At 36.5% G+C, this 20,225-nt stretch overlaps 1 protein-coding gene across 1 annotated transcript; it reads right to left on the bottom strand.

Moving 5' to 3' along the window:
- Positions 1-3,006: 3,006 nt before the first annotated feature.
- Positions 3,007-18,065, bottom strand: LOC145983344 (uncharacterized). Its single transcript, XM_083116482.1, has 3 exons — positions 17,978-18,065; positions 8,716-11,994; positions 3,007-6,645 (listed from the first exon to the last, which is right to left on the bottom strand). Exons 1-3 carry the CDS (start codon positions 18,063-18,065, stop codon positions 6,245-6,247), a joined length of 3,768 nt encoding a protein of 1,255 aa, XP_082972608.1. The 3' UTR covers positions 3,007-6,244.
- Between the last annotated feature and the right edge of the window lie 2,160 nt (positions 18,066-20,225).

The raw sequence follows: 20,225 nt of genomic DNA, 5'->3' as shown, positions 1-20,225 counted from the left end.
CGCTAATTTGAAAAGTTTAGAAAGTAACTTTATGTGTGTATGGGCTCTAATAAGGTACAAATATTCAAAATTGTATTGTTTAATTTCTTAATAATAAAATGAGTAAGTAATAGCCGTTTCAAGATAATTAGTTGGATGTTTTGCATAAACGAATTCATTAGCGACACTAAATTGAAAATGCAATATTTACGTCTTTTGTCATTTTCACATTTTTAAAGGTAATTGGATAATAATTGTTTTCCTTCATTCCCCTCAAATTCCTACCTTGCATCTGTAATAAATTCTGACGCTCGTATTTTGAAATTTGAAAAGTCTAGCATAATTCCCTTACAGTAGTTTTTGGAGTAAAAATAAACTTTCTTTTAAGTTCTCTAACAACGACCGTTTCCTTGGACAACATCAGGCACGGCAAACTATAAAGTATTGTGTTATTATACTCCTAAACATTTAGTTAAAACAAGCGCGATGTAGATATTCTCGCATTGAGTATAACAATGCATACGTAATTGTGTCTGGGCTGAAACTTCTTCTTGTGTAGACGCCAACCTTGTTTGAGCCACTTTTTCAAAGCCAGGAGTTGATTCATCTGTGTGTTGTAGATCTGTGAGAAATATAATGTATCTCGACAATTAAGAATTGAAGGAAACAATGTGTGCTGCAAAAAATGCCCGTGGCAACGGTTGCTAAGGACGTGAAAAAAGGGCATTTTCACCCTTAAGGAAGGGCCGATTGAGCGATTTCTTAATTTTCTCGGCCTTTTGGGACGATTTCATGGGTGGTCGTAATCGGGCATTTTTTGCCTCCGGGGCTTCCTTCATGGAGAACATTTATGTCAGTGAGTCAGTGGGATTGGGGCTATATAACGTTATATATTGGACAAGGAATACTACATATATTCTTTCAATTCCATTTTCATTTAGAAGGATAAAAAACACCCTGGCATGGATAATAACAACTTTCTTTTGCAGGGTATAAAATTTATTGCGGCGGAGAAATCCCCGGCATCCTCACCACCCCCGTTAATTCGCACACTCCGAAACTCATTTAAAAACCTTCATAAAATTCCACTCTTTTTCCCCCCTGTATAAAATTCCACTCTTTACCCCCTGTCTTAAAACATCCCCCCAACCTTCGTTTTATTACTAACACAAAATATAAAGTGTTCCCCTGTGCTTTGCACAACGCCATGAAGGCGTATACAGGGTGTGGAGTTAGGACCCCACACTTTCTTGATCATGGCCGAAGGTGGGGCTGATGTGATCAGCACCACACCCCTATCCGCCTTTACTCCACAGAGTTTCCTACAGATACCCACTTTATACGACGCTGGGTGTGTGCCGGAGCCGCTTGAACAGGTGGATAAAATCCCGGTTTCCCCGCCGGAGATCGGACCGAGTCTCTCGCATAGTAATGAGACGCTAGCTTAGCAACCGCAGCTATTATACTATCATACAGATGCCATTACTTTTATTCAATTAGCCGACCCCAGTGGCGGAGTGGTTAGCACATCGCGCTACGACGCCATGGGTCGCGGGTTTCGAATTCCGGGCCTGGACATGAATGTTTGTGAGTGTCCATTCATCCATTTCATCATATCATCACTCATTCCCATCTTTGCAAATGAGCTAACAGTGGCACAAAAAGCGAAGTAAAATAAAGCAAATCAATCAATCAATCAATGCGGCAACTTTCTAACATTCTCATGAATTTCACAGGGCCTCCCCATGGTGCAGTGGTATCGTCGTCGCCTTGTAATCAAGGGGTCCCGGGTTCGATACCCGGTGGAGGCACAAGTGGTTCGGATCCCACTTTAAACTGTACGTCCAGTCCCGATTAGCCTTACTGTGCATAAAGTGGACTTAAAAAACAACATATCAATATCATGAATTTCACCTGATTAATTTTGTGAATAGAAGGTAGCATTGGTGTTATCGAGAAGTAGGTCTGTAGGGACTTCATTCTATGTGTCCTCTTCTCTATTAGAATCGACAAAACGAAAGATGTTTAATCTTTTGTGTATTGGAATTCAATAAAGTCCCAAAACGTGTAATTTGGTGTGCGAGAGGACGCGTTGAACATAAATTTCTCTCGTCAAAATGTTCTCTTTTGGTTCCTTCCGTTAGTCAATTATCCAAACAATAAATTCCTTCTATTTGATCGGAAACTGTTGGACATTCAAATATAACATTTTGTGTACTGAAAGTTGTATTACATGATATGGTATTATAACATATTTTATGTCTCGCTCAATCTGTGTCTTCAAATGTGAGATAAAAAATTATCAAAGATATCAAAAATTAATGAGATTTCAATGGTTGCCCATGGATTGTTTGATACTAATACACAAATGGATATCGACATCCTTTACGCTGTATGCTGCTACATACTTCTATTAGGTAGGCATTGCGATTTTTCTATCTTACATAGTTTCTATGTCCAAACTAAAATGCAATAATACGTCATGTTGGTTGGTATTTTGGACATCTTTAAGTTCAACAAATCCCACAGCCATACTGCAGGGTCGAGTGTAGAGTACTGTGGGAACTACTTTCTCTCGCTCGTACTTGTTCGAGGCTCCCACGCTCGAGTGTTTACAATGGAATAACATTTTAATCTGACAATAAACGTAGACACATGTATGTAAAATAACTGTGCTTTCAGTTTCAGCCCATAACCATATGTTTCATTTTCAAATACCATATACATTTTATCAAGGAGATAATTACAATGTTTACTTACGTTTCAATTTCAATGCGTCTCTCACCTTACGATGCATATTTAAGGGTCCACTACTACAAATATATGGTTATATCACTCGTTTTTAGAGTTATTAGCTCGAGCGAAGCTGATCTCAATTCCGTACGCTATCCAGCGTCGTCCGTACGAACTATTTGGCGCTCGAGAGAAACCCTCTTCCAGCACTACTCTACTTCAAAGGTTTCACAAATTGTTAAAGCAAGGTATAGTGATATCCATTGTGCAATAAAACCCATAATTTCCTTAAGGAATTTAATTCCGTGTATATTCCATAGGATTTTTTTAATGCTAGCTCTGAAGTTAATTTACATATTATGTAGAACATTGTTAAACTATTAATATCAGAATGCACAATAAACACTTATTTAAGTGATTGAATGTTACATATATGGCATATACATAGAGCAAATACAGAATAATGTCTACCTTTCATTTTGAAATTGTACCTTTCAACAAATTATACAATATTGCTAGTTTCTTTATGTAATATTACATCTTTTCAATATCACTACGAATCATATACAGGGTGTCTCAAAAAGTCACTTAACACCCTCGGTACAAAGCCACTGCAGCGCGCAACATGAAAATGGTGATGACCAATCGTTATCAAGCCAAGAGGGTACCACATTGACACCACCCGCATGGTCGGCGGCCATCTTGATGTTCGACATCTTGAATTCAACTTCAGAATTTTAAATGGGAAGGGGGTGATATGATATATCAAATCAGGCTAGAATTTCACGAGAAATGCAATGGTGGAGGTTTTTTTTTTATGGATCTTTAACAAGTAAAAAGTTATGACTGAATTTTGGTACCAATTTACTCCTTTTCGAGGTGTTAGAGAAATGCCTTAAAATTTGTTTAGCTCATCGGTAATGCATCGAGATCAAAGAGACGTCTAGGGAGAGAAGTTCGCATGCCACTGCACAAGATTTTAATCGGATACATCCATGATGAGCTGTGCATTATGAATGGTTGTCGCGAAGAATTACAGTGTGACGCTTCCATTAAATGAAAAGTCCTTCACAGTGACAAGGCTAATGTTTATGTTCATAAGGAAGTTCATAAACAGAATATTCGATGCTTTTTTATCTGATAACCCATTTTCGACAGATCAAAGCTGAATGGTTAGTGCTGGTAAGTTAATGGTGTGCCGTGCTGTGTGGAACACGACTGGTTAGTCAATTTTCTATCAACGGAACCTTAAGTGCTTAGGGCTACTTGGAATTGTTAAATAAACAGGTTTTTTCATCCTTGCTTATGGAAGAAGGTACTTTTTACAGGGTTTTTTTTCAATAGCGAGGAACACCAGAACACTATGGGAACGTTGTGAAGCAGTTTCTGTCCAACGTTAGTTATCAGATGACAAGGGTCGAATATTCAGTTTATGAACTTCCTTATGATCATAAACATTAGCCTTGTCACTGTGAAGGACTTTTCATTTAATGGAAGCGTCACACTGTAAATTGTTCGCGACAACCATTCATAATACGCAGCTCTATGTGGATGTATCCGATTAAAATCTTGTGCAATGGCATGTGAACTTTTCTCCCTAGACATCACTTTGATCTTGATGCATTATAAACAAATTTTAAGGCATTTTTCTAACACCTCGAAAAGGAGTAAATTGGTACAAGAATTCAGTCATAACTTTTTACTGGTTAAAGATACATCGAAAAAACCTTCACCATTGCATTTCTCGTGAAATTCTAGCCTGCTTTGATATATCATATCACCCCCTTCCCATTTAAAATTCTGAAGTTGAATTCAAGATGGAAGACATCAAAATGGCCGCCGACCACGTGGGTAGCGTCAATGTGGTTCCCCCTTGGCCTGATAACGATTGGTCATCACCATTTCCAAGTTGCGCGCTACAGTGGCCTTGTACCGGGAGTGTTAAATGACTTTTTGAGCCACCCTGTATATTTTCTAAAATCGACACTTCCGATACACACGTATCAATTTCTAGTAACTTCTATCATCATTCAAAGTAGAGATATTATGTAAACATTGTATGACAAGATCAGATGTAGGTAGACTATGACACTTGTAAGTAACATACACGTTTATATTTTTAAAAAATCACCTTGCGAACACAATATAAAAAGTTACAAAATTATGTGAACGGATGAATGAATATTTGCCCCAATAAATTCTGTATTTGGAGTAAGACATTTTGTAAACACACTTACATAAACTAAGCAATTGAAAACTAATTATTACCACGAGGTTTTTAGATGTTGTAGCAGTTCGTGATTATTCTTATTTCACAACATCAAGACTCACATTTTGAAGGTAAATACTTATTGTCCCAAAACATAAGTTAAAATTAAAGAAAATCTGTGACTGTGACATTCGCGTAGAACCCCATGCTGCGTTTAACTATTAATATCGGACTATAGAGCGCTCTATTGCATTGGTTGACTAATAGGATATAGTAATATTGTAATTCCCTCTTCACTTCTAGTGAATTACTTAACATTACGTACCTTACATCTCAAATTTGAAAGGGAAAACATTATTAATAGGCAGGCTTTTATTATATTTAGAAATATCTGATGAATTAACATTTAAAAAATACTAAGTTATATGAATACATGTAGCTATGAATATTTGCTTTAGAAACGCTTTACTCAAAGCAAGTTTTTTTACACACATTATAGAAATAACTAATTGCAAACAAATTAGGAATAAATTATTCCTAACAAAAGCTACAATGAGGAGTATTTTTTACTTTTTATGGCGCAGAATGGTGAATCTTATTGTACCAAAATGCACACTTATTTATCATAGCAACACAAGATATTCTTCTATGTGTTTACACAAAATTCTCTGCCATATGATATTAATTTACAGTTTCATGTTGGATTGAAGATTAATGAACTATGGACATAAAAAAGAATTTAAACATTTGTTTTAATAATTTAATATTACACTCCTATAGAAATATCGCTTGTGCGTATAGAAAGTTCTCAATTTAATGCAAAAAGAACACTAGCTTCATGTGAGAGAGAAACTCTAATAGTTTTTATTTCTTCTGCAAGAGTTCTTAACTCCTCCATTCACTGCAGTTGGTGTTGCTTGTCAATATTTAGCAATTTTCTACAATTGCAACTGCAACCATGTATGAACGTTTGCATTCAAGCACGTGATATTTGTGACAATAAATATTAAAATTAACGAAATAAAAATTTGGTGACTGCAAATATTTTTTTTCTTATCACAATTCTAACAAAGATCAGAAGTAGTTGTTCACACTCTACAAAAACAACCATTAATTATTTGCTATTTTAAAATAATTTTTCTTTCTATAATTTTAGAAAACTGTGCAATTGAGCATTATGTTATTCTCTTTCTGACTATGCGTCGGACAATATAAACATTATATTTACTCTCAATTTATTCCTTAAACTTGTGTATAAAATGCATCAATCACATGAGAGATTCATTGTTAACTGATTCTTTTAATAAAACATGAAAATACTTTCTAGTTTCTTTCAAATTCAGATTTACTTGAGAATTGTTTGAGTTTAAATTTCTTGTTCTGAGTTATTCTGGAATAAATAAAATACTTGACACCCTTCCATTCTCTATCTTTTAGGATCCCATTACTTTCTTGAATACACCTCTCACACTCATCCTTCTTGGGAATTATTTCCCTAACTAAATGCCTCTTGAAAAAGTTCGACACTACTTCTACTTCCTCTCTTGACCACCACTTCTTTTTAGATGGCTTTCTCTTCTTTTTAAAAATGTTTTCTATTTCAGGATGACTTTCAGCAAATGTATGCATATCTGTATGTTCCTCACTTGTTTCAGATAAACGTTCTTCAACGCTATTGCAAATATTGCCTTGTAGTTCCTCAAATCTTTCATTGCTGACCATATCTGTCAAATGAAAAGTGATTTTTATTAATTGTGTACATGTAAGAAAGGTAACAATTTTCTAACTGAAAATTGAATTTAAGATACCATAGGACGGGACGTGTATGATATAAAATCAACGTCAGCGTAATGAATGACTATAAATTATAAACATAATTTCATTGAAATTTCAACACATGTATTCCTGCTCCAAAAATAACAATACGCCCAGGGTTTTTTTTTTTTTTTTGTTATTAGCGATAAACCCGAAATGTAACGGAGAGACGCAGCAAGTAGTATATGCACGATTTATAACAAATGTGACTGATTCACGGCTGTAATTTTGTCGCGAATTTTAGCGAAATTTACCGTTTCTGCGAACATTTTCATTTTTACGATAAAAACGAAAAAATGGCATTTTTTACAAATTTCTTTTTAAGAAATATATTCGATTTGAAGATGTTGGCTGCAAAGGAATGAGAAATCATTTGGAAAGGCACAGTAACCTGAAAGTTTATTATTTTTTATGTTGTTTTATGAATGAAAGTAAATGAGAGACAGATTGTTTTGTACATTCCACTTTTTCTAAAATATAAATATAACTGAGTAAGGCTGATTTTCAGAAGGTGAAATTTATTATTTACTATTTTTAAGCTTATTTTCCCATAAATGTTGCAAACATTAAGCCTTGTATAAATTAATAATTCATTGATTTAGTAACATTATGTATAAGTGCATGGCATTAAAAATTACCACGAAATTTTCACGAAATTACTGCCATATTTTTAACTATAAACACGATATTTCATATATTTTTCACGAAATTCTTGAAAAAATAATACAAAAAAACCAGCCCTAAATATACCCATTCCATGGGTTTATAAATTTATGTGGTAATTTGGAAAATTGTAAATCTTTCTACACTATATGAAAGGAAATATTCATTGAAGAGTACATGAATCGAGGTTTCCTAATCATCCGAAAATGGAACACTGTCGCGTGATTTAGAAGATTCAAAGGAAAAGATGAATTTGAAATTATTAGATATATTGCCTAAAAATAATCTAAATTTTTACCAATGACTTGCAAACCAAAATTATGGGAGTGTGTGCATGTGCATGTATATATATGTCTGATACAGAATAAGAATTTTGAGAAATGGTACTCTGATCATTGTATAAAGTAACGATTATTTGTAAAAACGAAAATCATTTACATATTTGATATCCCTGCATTCAACGTATAATTACTTGATATTTTGTATGTATATATTATAAATAAAAGTTGGTCTCGATTTTCATTTTAAGTAAATTATGCTACAAAGATGATAACCTCCCCCCTCGAAGTCTGAAAATAACAATAACTTTCAATTAATATTGTGAAACAGAGTCATTAACAGAATGAGACCGGTGTCAAACAGGCGAACTATGGATGAGTAGCCTAATCCGATCACGGAAGCCTGCACAGGCTGGGGGGTTCGTCGTACTGACCACACGTGACTCCCACCTCTGCTGAGAGCAAGTGGAAGTATGAACAGCAGTCGGTGAGTTGGGCAAGGCTCTCAAAGTGTTACCTATTGATTGTAACAAAGGAAAGGAATACGTATGATCAACACTCAGGTTTTCAAACATGTGTTCTTGGAATTACATTCGTGTAACGTAAGAATAGAAATAGTTCTTTTTAAGAATAGTGGCTATAGTCATTCGTTCTTTTTATCGTTGCCAAACCTGACTGAATCAATGTAATCAATGAATGTGACATCATCTAACATGTTCCGCGCCCGTGGCGAAATGGTGTACATATCGCGCTATGACGTAAGGGGTTCCAGATTCAAATCCTGGTCAATACATGAGTGTGTGTTTGTCCCGTCATCTATTTCATTCCTTTATCATCGCGATTACCCCAAGTGGCTGCAAAGTGTAGTAAAATAACCAAAATTAGCATCTAGAACTTAAAGGCATGCATAAGTTTTATGTTGTTGAAGGTACGATGATAGTAAAATAATATGGAATTGTGAGTATATTGCGAGTGGAAACTTAGTTCATGCTACAAATATAACATAAGTGAAATATATTATAAATGTGGTATTCATACCTGGGAGTTGAACATCAAGCTCGCTCAGTGATTTGCCCCTGCACTCTTCTAGTCCTCCTCTCTGATCCAATGTAAGGAGTAATTTGCTGACACTGGCGAGCTGCACAGTTGACTCTGGCAATCTGTAATATTCTCTGTGGATCTGAATATCGTGTCCCATATGTCTCGCGATTTGGTCCAGTTCACAGTCCTTCAGATTAAGCAATTGGGACATGGTTGCAATATGTTTCCTTAAACGTGTAGATCTTAATGCAGCTGGGTTCTTTGCTCCACATTCCTGAGAAAACTTTCTTAGGCAATCGTGTGCCCTCACACAACTATCTTGGGTTGAAGGAATGGCAAAGAAATACGGATTACTTTCACGGATGTTTCCAACTGTTCTAGTATGGATTAATATTTGCATGCATTCGTCAATGCCAGGTGTTAGAAATAAAGGAACGCCTCGGCCTCTCTTCCCACGTATTTCTATTCTTATTAAAGACTGACACAATTTCTTTTCCAGATCAGTTAAGCTGTTGAATACATCTTCATTAAATTTATTATTTACCCTGTGCTTAGTGTAAGTTTCTGTTAACAGTCTTTGAACTTCACCAACTCTTCTCCGATTGAATAATATGAGGTACGTTAACACAACCTGACAGAGCGAAGTCCATGTATATTCATCGGGATTGTCTTTCATCTTCTGTGTGAGGTCCTGTTTGGCCTTCTTAAGATACGACTGTAGTTTTAGCAGATCGTCTCTTAGTGGCAGCAAAACATCCGTATTCCATTTCTTTTCCTCCAAAGTTTTCAAGGCATTCCTTGAAATTTCAACATTCCATTCAGATGTCATCAAATGAAGGAAATCATCTGCATTCTCCTTCATTTGTATATCATGAGTTATTATAGCGTCGGCCTTCATTATCTTTGCCGTCTCAGATAGGGAATTGCCAATTTTCAGTGCTAAGGAGGGAGCTTTATATGTATTAGATTCTCCCTGGAAACCACAAAGAATACGTACAGCTTGAATCACACTTTTAAATTTTGCAGGTGAAATACAGTCTCGTAGTGTGATTATTGTATTGTCAAGTTTTCTAATTTCTATCAAAAACCTTCCGAGTTCTCTCATTTTGCTACTGATGGTACTGTGCATATGTTTTAGGTGACCATGGATATTGTGCAGTCGGCTTCCTAATTTGAGAATCAATTCATCATTTCGAACCACTAGAGATACTCTGTCCTGAACCATCCTACCAAGAACATTCTCCTTCAGACCTTCAGTGGCTACTGATGAAATGGGCATCAGTAGCGAAGCGCGTGCTTGGTGGCGATACTTGGAAGGTGGTCCATTTTTCGGAGCAAATTTACAAATTTTCTTGTGTCTCCAGATATTAGATTTTACAAGCAATGTGAAGCAATATTCGCATGGCAAATATTCTGGTGTTGCTAATTGGATATATGGCCTTCTATTAACAATGAGTTTTCCTTTCTTATTTTTCACAACTTCAACATTGTGAGTATAATTTCCACGGTTCCTAAGTAATGTTAAGGCTTCCTTTCGTTCCTTTGAGTTCTTAGGAAATGCAAAAGCTGCCTTGACGTCTAATTCATCTATGTGCTTTCTGTGTAGGTGCCGTGAAAGTTTTATCATTGTATCTCCACAGTAAAAACAATGTTGTCTCTTATTAAATATTCTTTTAGTTCCATTCTTTCTCGTAATATCTACTTCCAACGTGTCACTACTGGAAGACAAAGTGTCTTCTTCATTAATCCTCTTTGATCTATTACAAGTATCGCTATAACTACACTTTTTACTCTCCTTATCAGAATTAACTGACGCCAAGGCTTTATTATTCTTAGTTGATTCAAGACAATTTTCAATTTCAGTATCAGAATTATCTGTGTCTGGAAGATATTCAGATTCTGAAGGAGTTAAGTCTATTGAAGAATCTTCCTCGACCTCGTTACTTTCCAAGACACGATTGGTTGATTGAACATGTTCTCTTCCTTGCAATTGTAAGTCATCATGAAGGGATGACCCAGCTTCGTTTGTTGTTGTATTTTCCACAGAAAGCACATCCACCACCATGTTTCCTTTCTTATATATAGCTGTTTTTCTAAATTCCGATAATTTTGGAAAGGATGGAGCTGTCTCTCTGCATGTAGATTTCTGATCATTAAAATTAAGTCTCTCTGATTTGCCTGACCTTTGCTTGATTGTTGTACACACTTCTACCTTTTTTCCGTTGTGTTTATTAGTACTGCTCTTCTTAAATTTTCCCACGGACGACGATAAATGTTTTTGTCTCAAAGATCTATTTATTTGTTGAATTTTACTTGTTTTGCGATTTTGTTGCATTCTTTCTACCATCCTTGTTTTATCCTTCTCTATTCTTGATGAAATGTTTCCAATTATATTTTTCTTTGCATATTCTTTGTTTCTATCAGAACACTTTGAGTAGTCTTCCATTTCAAACTGATTATTTGCAATAGGTATACTGTTAGAATTTGATACCTTTATATTTTCTTGCCATTCACACCACTCAGTTTCCCTTGAACATAAAATAATTGCATTTTCCACTCTGTGGTTATTAGCTAAATGTGTTACTTTGCTTTTCTCTGTCAAATCCGGTTGATAATTCGGACGTTTTACCCCATCACACGCAGTTGCTTTACAAGATTGCCTTTGTTGGTAGGAATTTTCATGTTCAGTACTAGATATTTCAGTTTTATCTTGTAAAGGAGAATTGTTCACTGTCTCCACATGTGGCAATTGCATATCTTCCAATTTTCTCTTCTTAGACGTTTGTAATGCCTCTTGAGCATTTCTGTTGATCCATTCTTCTTCTTTATCTTCATTCACAGATGGTACGTTGTTTGCATTGGATGTATATACGTCTGTTTGACATTCACGCCACTCAGTTTCCCTTGAACATGAAATAATTGCATTTTCCACTCTGTGGTTATTATCTAAATGTTTTGCTTTGCTTATCTCTGTCAAATCCGGTTGATAATTCGGACGTTTCACCTCATCACACGCAGTTGCTTTACAAGATTGCCTTTGTTGGTAAGAATTTTCAATTCCATTTACTACATGTTCAGTACTAGATATTTCAGTTCTCTCTTCTACAGGAGAATTGTTCACTGTCTGTGACATTTGTATGTTTTCGAATTTTCTCTTCTTAGATGTTTGCTTCACAGTACTTTCCAATGTCACTTGAGCATGCTGTCTGCTGGCAGAGTCTTCTTCTTCACCGTCATCCAGAGATGGTCCTGTAAAAATATTAACAATTTGTTCACCTTAGAAACTAATGAAATCAACATTTCTTGAGAAATGACTACGTCTTTCTCTTCGTAATTAATATTTCTATGCGATATTGTATAACATTATATATTATGTAAAATAGAAAACAAGCGTAACCAGAGAGGGATACCGGGAGGGTTATATTCCCCAATTTTATCAGATTTCCTTTCCGAAGAGAACTTTGTTAAATACTTAAATCAAGTTGGAGCAGCATTCACAATCTTACCGTGATGTGCTTAATGGGTACTAATCAGAACATGTTATATCCACGGTTAAACTTATAAACAGTCAGACTACTCTATTTGTATCTCTAATAAAGAGATATCGGTTAGTTTGATTGTTAAATAGAACGGATAATGGGCGGATCAATAGAGAACATTTTCACGAAAGAAGTGACTGTTCAACATGGCCTTCAGAACACAAAATTGCACGTATTACATGTTTCAGTAATTCCAGGATCTCAACGGTCAAATATATATTGATTGTTGAGTTTCAATTGTTTGACCCTCCCCTTCCCCCTTATATACGTGGACCTTCATATTATTTATGTCACTTCAGAGTAGTATTGAGTAGGTCTGCCAGTGCATCAAATTCTATTTTCATTTCCAATAATTTTTCTGACTACCATATATTTATCAATCGGTTTCGACTGTTGACTACAAAAATCAAATGGATAGCCCAATCGAGAACGTATATACTACATCAGGTGCGTATTTCCAAGATGTTTCAGTTTTTACCAAGTTTCAAATTTCTAGCTCTAATAATTCCGGTGATATCGTAATGTTAAAAATATATAGATTGTTGACTTTCGATTTATTTGCTACCACAGACAGACGGATATGTCGATTCAGATAACTTATATCGAGATGATCTATTACATTTTATTACGTAGCATTAACAGTTTCTGAGATATCGGCACGTAACGTGACTTCGATTGTCCCTCACGGAAAGACGGTGCTCGGATCGAGATGATCTATGATGCTTTTTGCTGGTATTTCTTAGGTTTATCAACCTATCAAGTTTCGTATTTGGAGCTCTGGTAATTTCTGAGATACGGCTAGTTGACACGGACTGGCAGACAGGCAGGCGGAAGAATACGCAGTGGGAAACTTCTCCTCAGCTTCACTGATTAGTACTCAAAATAAAGCACTGCTTTAAAGTGTAAAATTTGCTTTATGCAGTGACGGCGCCTGGAAAAAAGCTGTGGGTGGAGCCCCTCAGTAGAAAACCCAATTTTCTTTGGGGTTTTCATATTTCCAAAGTGAATTTTTAACCTTAATACAAGTGATATTTAGAAGTATATAAAATGCAATTTCAAGCGTAACCCCCCTCCGTCTTTGCGCCTGCTGCTTCTCTTGTCACTTTTCCCTGGCGTCGTTGTTGATTTTATGCTCCTGTACAAGTAAAATCACAGTTTAACGTATTTGTATGGAGGTCTGAATGGCAATATATTGTAAATGACCGAAAATACTATTATTTTTGCAGTGCTTGCTTTATTATTAACTTCTGTTCTTTCTTGCAAATTCGACTCGGTGGCTCAGTCGGAAGGGTGTCTGGCTGCCACGTAGGAAAGCCGGGATTTATTCCCAGCATGGGTGATTTCAGATGCGAATTTTCTAGCTAACTCCCAGCACGAGTGGCTCTGGGACTCACCCAGTTTCTCCAAGGGGTCTCGGGTTCGATTCCCGGTCGAGGCACATAGTGGTTCGGATCCCACTTTAAACTGTAGGTCCAGTCCCGATTAGCCTTACTGTGCACAAAGTGGACTTAAAACACCAACTCAATCAATCAATCATCCAGTTTCTCATTAATGGGTACCTGCGGGGAATCTGGAATCTGGTGTGATCACATCGCCTCTATTATAGCCTCCCTACAAAGGCCACAGAGGACGATGGTAAGTATGCTCAACTACGTAATTAAGTATAAAGATAAAGGATGTTAGAAAAATAAGAGTTCTCGGAAACATGAAAAATGCTCCGTAAATCATTCAGAATCAGTGTGAAGAACTGGGAAGGGGGGGGGGGTACAAGAGTACCTAAGAAAGAAATGTAAAGAAGCAGCCGATGAAATATCCTCGCGTTATTTTGTCTAACATTTTCCACCCACCCTACTAAACCTATTACTGTTACTTTGTCTGTTGGAATGATATGTCTCTCTGAAAACGTTTTGAGAAAATTGTTCAAAATGAGTGAAACATCGTACAATTAAATACGGTTTCGTAAAGGGAGTGGAATACACATTTCTAAACAAGTTAGTGATGATAAGATTATATAAATATGGTTCAGAACAAAATACGAAAAACGTTAACCTCCGAATATTCTAACAAAATTTGTAGAAACTACATACTTCTAGTATAAAATATTATATGGCATATTTTATTCAAACTGTATCGTCAATGTTCAAAATTGCAGTATTTGTACTAGAGGTACTTAAGGAATTAATCCCATACCGTAGCAGCGAACAGCCCCATGTCCCAGAACGAAGTTAATTTTTAACAGGTCTAGTTTTTCGTTTCTCAAAAGCAGCTGACATCCTTGAGATATTATCAATTATGACGTCACGGAAGCCTCTCACTTTTCTCAGTTACACAATTTACATCATGCTCAAACATAAAGCTAAAGCTTTGTGGTGATTCTGAACAACAGCTCATGAACGTGTTTTGATTTGGAGGGTACTAACTTCACCATTCATATAAATAGGTTCAACGTCTGTGGAACACGCATCTGTTCTTCATATCCTCCTCTGTTTTTTTTTTCTGAACCGTTGTACTTCCAACAAACAAACTAAGCCCTATTAACAAAATACGTAGGTGTGATACTTCTGTTTCATATTCTTTTTAATTTCTTCTGTAAACAAGACGTAAACCTAGAGACATTGGAAGGACTCATTCCAAATAGATTTATTGAATTAAATGTAGCACTAAATAACGGATGATCCGTCGTTTTCTTGGCTCTTAATTGCTTCAGTTTCTGCACTAAAGCTGATCGATACTGGCAAAATTAGAATTGGACTTGCAGAACAATTCACGAAACTCTTGCTGTCCGATGTGTAGGCGAATATGTAACTTAGAGGGCTTGTAGTTATTGATGTCGTTCTTTCAATTTGCGATTCACGAAAAGTATAAAAGCTGTGGCCGCTACAAATGCAGCCGTTGTTGAGTCACTTGCTCAACCCTCTTCAACTCTCCTACAACTGAACTACAAGGATGTAAACTCTGATTTTCCAAGTTATATTTTATTCTCTGTATGTAATTACACTAACGTACTACACATAACCTTGCCTCTTCCCTGGCTATCATACGCACGTCCACTATCGCGGTTAACCTAACGGTATAACTGAAAAACGTTAATTAAATCAGGTATCCAAACACATTTTAATGTTATATTCTTTTTAGATCTCGTCTAATTTTTCCAATCTATCCAATTGGAAATGGGCCCAGAACGACCTCTATGGATTCACTTGTTCCGAATTTGTATTGATTCATTTGTATCAAATTTCTAGAACTTCGTACATGAAAGAAAAACATTCAGATAGAAACTCCTTGAACAACAATTCTGCAAATTTTGTCAAAAGAAGAGAATATGATGAACAAATGCGTGCTTTTCAGATGTAGAATTAATTGTCCATATTTCTGGATGATAGTAATAAATATAACTAGTGGCTATTTATTGATCTTATTTTCTTTTTTGGAAAGTTTTGAAATTTGTTATGGAAAAAAACCTTGGAAATACCATTACGGTGTTAAACTTGTTTGGGAGGAAGGTGGGATTATCAGAAAGCTACAGAAGCTATCGCATTTTTTGATGTTAAAGGTTTGGTGCATCATGAATATCTGCATGAAGGACAAAAGATAAACCAAGACGTTTATATTGACGTCCTGAAACGTTTTGCGTCCAGCAATCCGGCCTGATTTGTGCACATCAGGGCAGTGGTTCTTATTGCGCAACAATGCAGGGCCCATACTGCTTTATCAGTCCAGGAATATCTGGCCAATCATCGTATTCCTCCTCTACCACATCACCCATATTAACCCGTACTGTCGCCGTGTGATTTCTTTTGTTTGGCCGTGTGATTGATTGATTAAGTTGGCGTTTTAAGCCCTCTTTATACACATTAAGCTAATCGGGACTGGACCTATAGTTTAAAGTGGAATCCGAACCACTATGTACCTCCACCAGGTATCGAACCCGGGATCCTTTGATTGAAAGGTGACGACGCTACCACTGCGTCATCGGGGAGGCCCGTTCCCAGTGTGAAAACGCCGCTCAAATGGAAGCGTCAAGATGAAGATATTGCAGCAATCCAAACGGCTGTGACAGATGTGCTGAGAAGCATTCCAGATGAAGCTTTCTCTGCTTGCTTCCTTGACCTCCAGAAACGGGAGCGGCTGTGCATAGATAGCCGACAAGATTTGACAAGACCTAGGACCATTAGTCCGTAAGTTGAATCAATTATTTTTTACGAGCTCAGTCCTGGAACTTTTGTGACAAAGGATGTACTACCCATATTATCAACCATCATGTTCATTAGCAATTTGTCGCAATTTGAAGTTAAAAAAAAAAACAATAGACAGAATGCAATATCTGCTGCAGCAACAGCACAATCCCATTCGTTAAAAAGCATGCTATAAAGAAGAAAAAAGAACGACAATAGTGCTTGACAATCCGCCTGTTCTTATATTTGCTAGTGACTGTACAATACTGCAAGCAAGGCAGATGAAAGGTGAAAAGAGCATTTCTTGACATGTGAAACAAAAATGACCGGTTAACATTAAAAAAAAAAAAAATGTTAGAGAAGTATTCTTCGGTGGATAGCGTAGCATTAGAACGCAGACAGGAATATCGAGAGTTTTCTGTTGCGTCTTTGTCAAGGTCAAAAATGAAAGCAATACCCAAGCAGTCAGCTGTTGTTTATAAACGTGAGACATAACCGAGAAAATTATGACAGCTTGAGATTGGTCCCTTCAGGGTTACAAGCACTTGCATTTCATCACAAAACAGCTTTATTTTTCTAAACTCTGTTTCACAAAGGAAGAGCAACGTCTACTGGAAAACATGATACTCTTCTACCCATGTATTCGGTTAAACGTTCGTTAATCAATTTTCCCAATGAGAAACTCCAATATGGACCCAATTCCTTAAAATTACGTATCCAAAAAATAGAATTGCCTTTCTATCTAGTGGAAGAAAATATTCCAATATACCTGTCAACAGGGTTTCAACGTCGAGATTCTAAATTGAAAGCAAATATTTTTAATAATTTGTGACAACCTTTCGCACTCTATGTGCCGAGTTTGTAAGCGTGCTTAAGAAAATTCGTAATGTAATTTTGAAAAGGGCTACTTTTTACAATACTATTAAAACGTTTCAAACATTTCCCTTCTTTTATTTTAATCAGCCAAAATCACATGAACTCCCTCAGCCTTTACGTTAACAAACTGCAGTTTGTACCTGCCTTATCAGCCATATTTCTTCACGGGTTATAATTTAACCTAACAGAGGTAAATCTATGCCTAGGATTTTTAACGCTTTAAAAGTATGAATATAATCAGCATAACCTTTAACTTTGACCAGTAGTTGCCCCCCCCCACCCCCCTTGCCTCCCGCATACACAATTTTGTATTATTCTCATCCTGGTCACGTTTCGACCCCAATTGTCAGGGAACTAAACGAAATTCCTTCTCTGGGTGCAACACCACTCGCTATTTCCATAGCCTCTGCAATAAAACGACAGTCATATGTCAACTTGATTAATAAAATAACCTAGGCCCAGTCGAACAAATGCTATTCAAGGATGACAACTTGATTCCAAACAAGTTTTTTTTCTGTAAATAGTTATAAGGCGCAACTGCAAATAGTCATAAGTTCTGACCCACTGAAAATTATAATTATATTAACCCAGATATGCTCGTGTTATGTGTTATTATTGCTAAAAATTAAAGAATTAATATAAAAACAGTGAAAAGAACAAGACACTTACCTATCTCCAAAATTGTAGCTTTATAGAACTGTCCGTCGATCCAGCGAACATCATGCACTTCACCAACAGACAACTTCTTATTCTTCATCTTAACTCTCGCTGCAGTACATTTGTAAATAACACCATCTTCTTTGAATCGCACTGAAATAGGCTTCATTACCTTGAAGTTCCGTTTATTATTTTGTCTCATGTTTGCAACTTCACCTATCACACACACGGCACGACTGCCCTCTCACCGAAGCAATGGACTCAATAGTGCGCGCAAAATATTTGGCGGTTTAAAAAACCCGCCTTACCTCCCACGAATTACATGTTGCCAACTACATGAACATTTAATACTCGATTTCCACAATTGACAGAGAAGAAAGTTTCTGCTGTGTTAAGACGTCAGTGTTACAACAAGCAAAAATGCATTGTTCACAATATATTTATTATATTTGTTAGTAGTACAAGGTGGCCGCGGTGCCTCAGTCGGTAACGCGTCTGACTACCATGCTAAAGGTCCCGGGTTCGATCCCCGGCCGGTTCAAATCCGGGATGGAAGCGGCCCCGGCGCCCACCCAGCGTCGAATAACATGGGTACCTGAGGGAAACCCTGGGGGGTAAAGGCGGTCAGGGGCGTGATGCTGATCACATCACCCCCACTCACGACCGGATCAAGAAAGTGTGGGGCGTTACAATCACACCCCCTATATGCCTTCATGGCATGGTGCTATGCACAGGGGAGCACTTTACCTTTACCTTTTACAAGGATTTCCCGTTGAACACCCGCGCACAGGCTGTCAAGAGTGTCCACAGCGGAGTAACGTGGTTCAACCGCACCATCGAAATTTTTGAACATATACGTAATTTTTTTCAGTTCATATATAAAGAAAAAGATGGGAAAAATATTCAGACGCTAATTTTTCATCAAATGTAGAAGTAAGGTTTCCGTTTGGCAGTGAGCATAGGTATTCGATATGACAATAAAATGTGCATGTATTTGGAGGGAGAGGGGTGAGAAATTGGGAATTCCCTACTATCTACCATTAAAAAATATTTTTTTTCTTTACGAGAGTGAATCCGGAGGATATAGTCAAGGTCCACCGGGTGGGGGGGGGGGAAGCTGCTGCAGCCCTATTCCCAATTCATTGAGCGAAAAAAAAATCATAATAATTGGGGGACAAGACATAAAATTATGAAAATACACGTACGTGTAGAATTACCCCAAAGGAATATTTTATTTTATTATGTGTTATTCATTTTCTGCTTGATTTTGTACTAAGATTAATTAATATAAGGCCACTGGATCTGCAATAACTGAGTATTCAACTCACTTTTAGGTGTGCGTTGTCGAGTAGATATAGTCATTACTAGTAAACCAAACAAACAATGAAATAAATTAATTTTAACCATTATATCATCATGTAGCCGTATACGTCGGCGACCGTCGTCTTCTTACCACCTTCTTCTCCAAACGAATCATTATATTTCTTAACATTTTACCCTAAAAATTATCACCAATGTAAGTAAGTTGTAATAAAAGTAACTGCACCCCCAATCACCGCCACTAATTAACATAAATTACTGACTGAAATTAAATTGTATGTGTAAAATATACATAAATGTAAATATATATATATATATATATATATATATATATATACAAATATAAATATACAAAATATAAATATAAGTTTAGATTGACATTCATTTACCCTTGCCCTCCCCCTGGACGTCCATGATGATATGTACAAAGTCTTATATTCCAAGAAAATGGTCATAAAGTGTAAACAATCAGATACACTTAGCAGTCTCTTATTGAACTACGCAAGTAGTGAAATACAAAATAAAATCATCCTTGCCTCTAAAAACACAATTTGTAAACCTTTTCAATGTAACCATTGGAGGTACAAAATACATAGTACATTGTATGCCACTTCAGGACAAAACGCACATTGCACACTGACTTGAATGCAGCTGACATTCTTGGTCCAGTGTGAGCAAGAACAAGTATGCGAAAAATAAACCGTTTATCAACAATGCAAGAAAGAAGAAAAATCAACATAACTCACATTAAGCTATAGGCATTATCAAAAACCACGAACAGACCACTTTAAGAAATAAAAGAAGAAAAAATTCATAACAACAATGCTGACAAAAGAAAAAAAAGGCCGCTGATTTTTATTTTTTATAGAGGCTGCCACCAGTACAGGAAAGTATGTACATCGGCATCTCTTTCAGTGCTTGCCTGTTCCATACAATAATA

This window comes from Lepisma saccharinum, unplaced genomic scaffold (genome assembly GCF_977018435.1).
Source record: "Lepisma saccharinum unplaced genomic scaffold, izLepSacc3.1 HAP1_SCAFFOLD_842, whole genome shotgun sequence".
In the NCBI taxonomy this organism is placed as follows: domain Eukaryota; kingdom Metazoa; phylum Arthropoda; class Insecta; order Zygentoma; family Lepismatidae; genus Lepisma; species Lepisma saccharinum.
The sequence above is the reverse complement of the archived record's forward strand: the minus strand, read 5'-3'. Positions and strand labels throughout refer to the sequence as shown.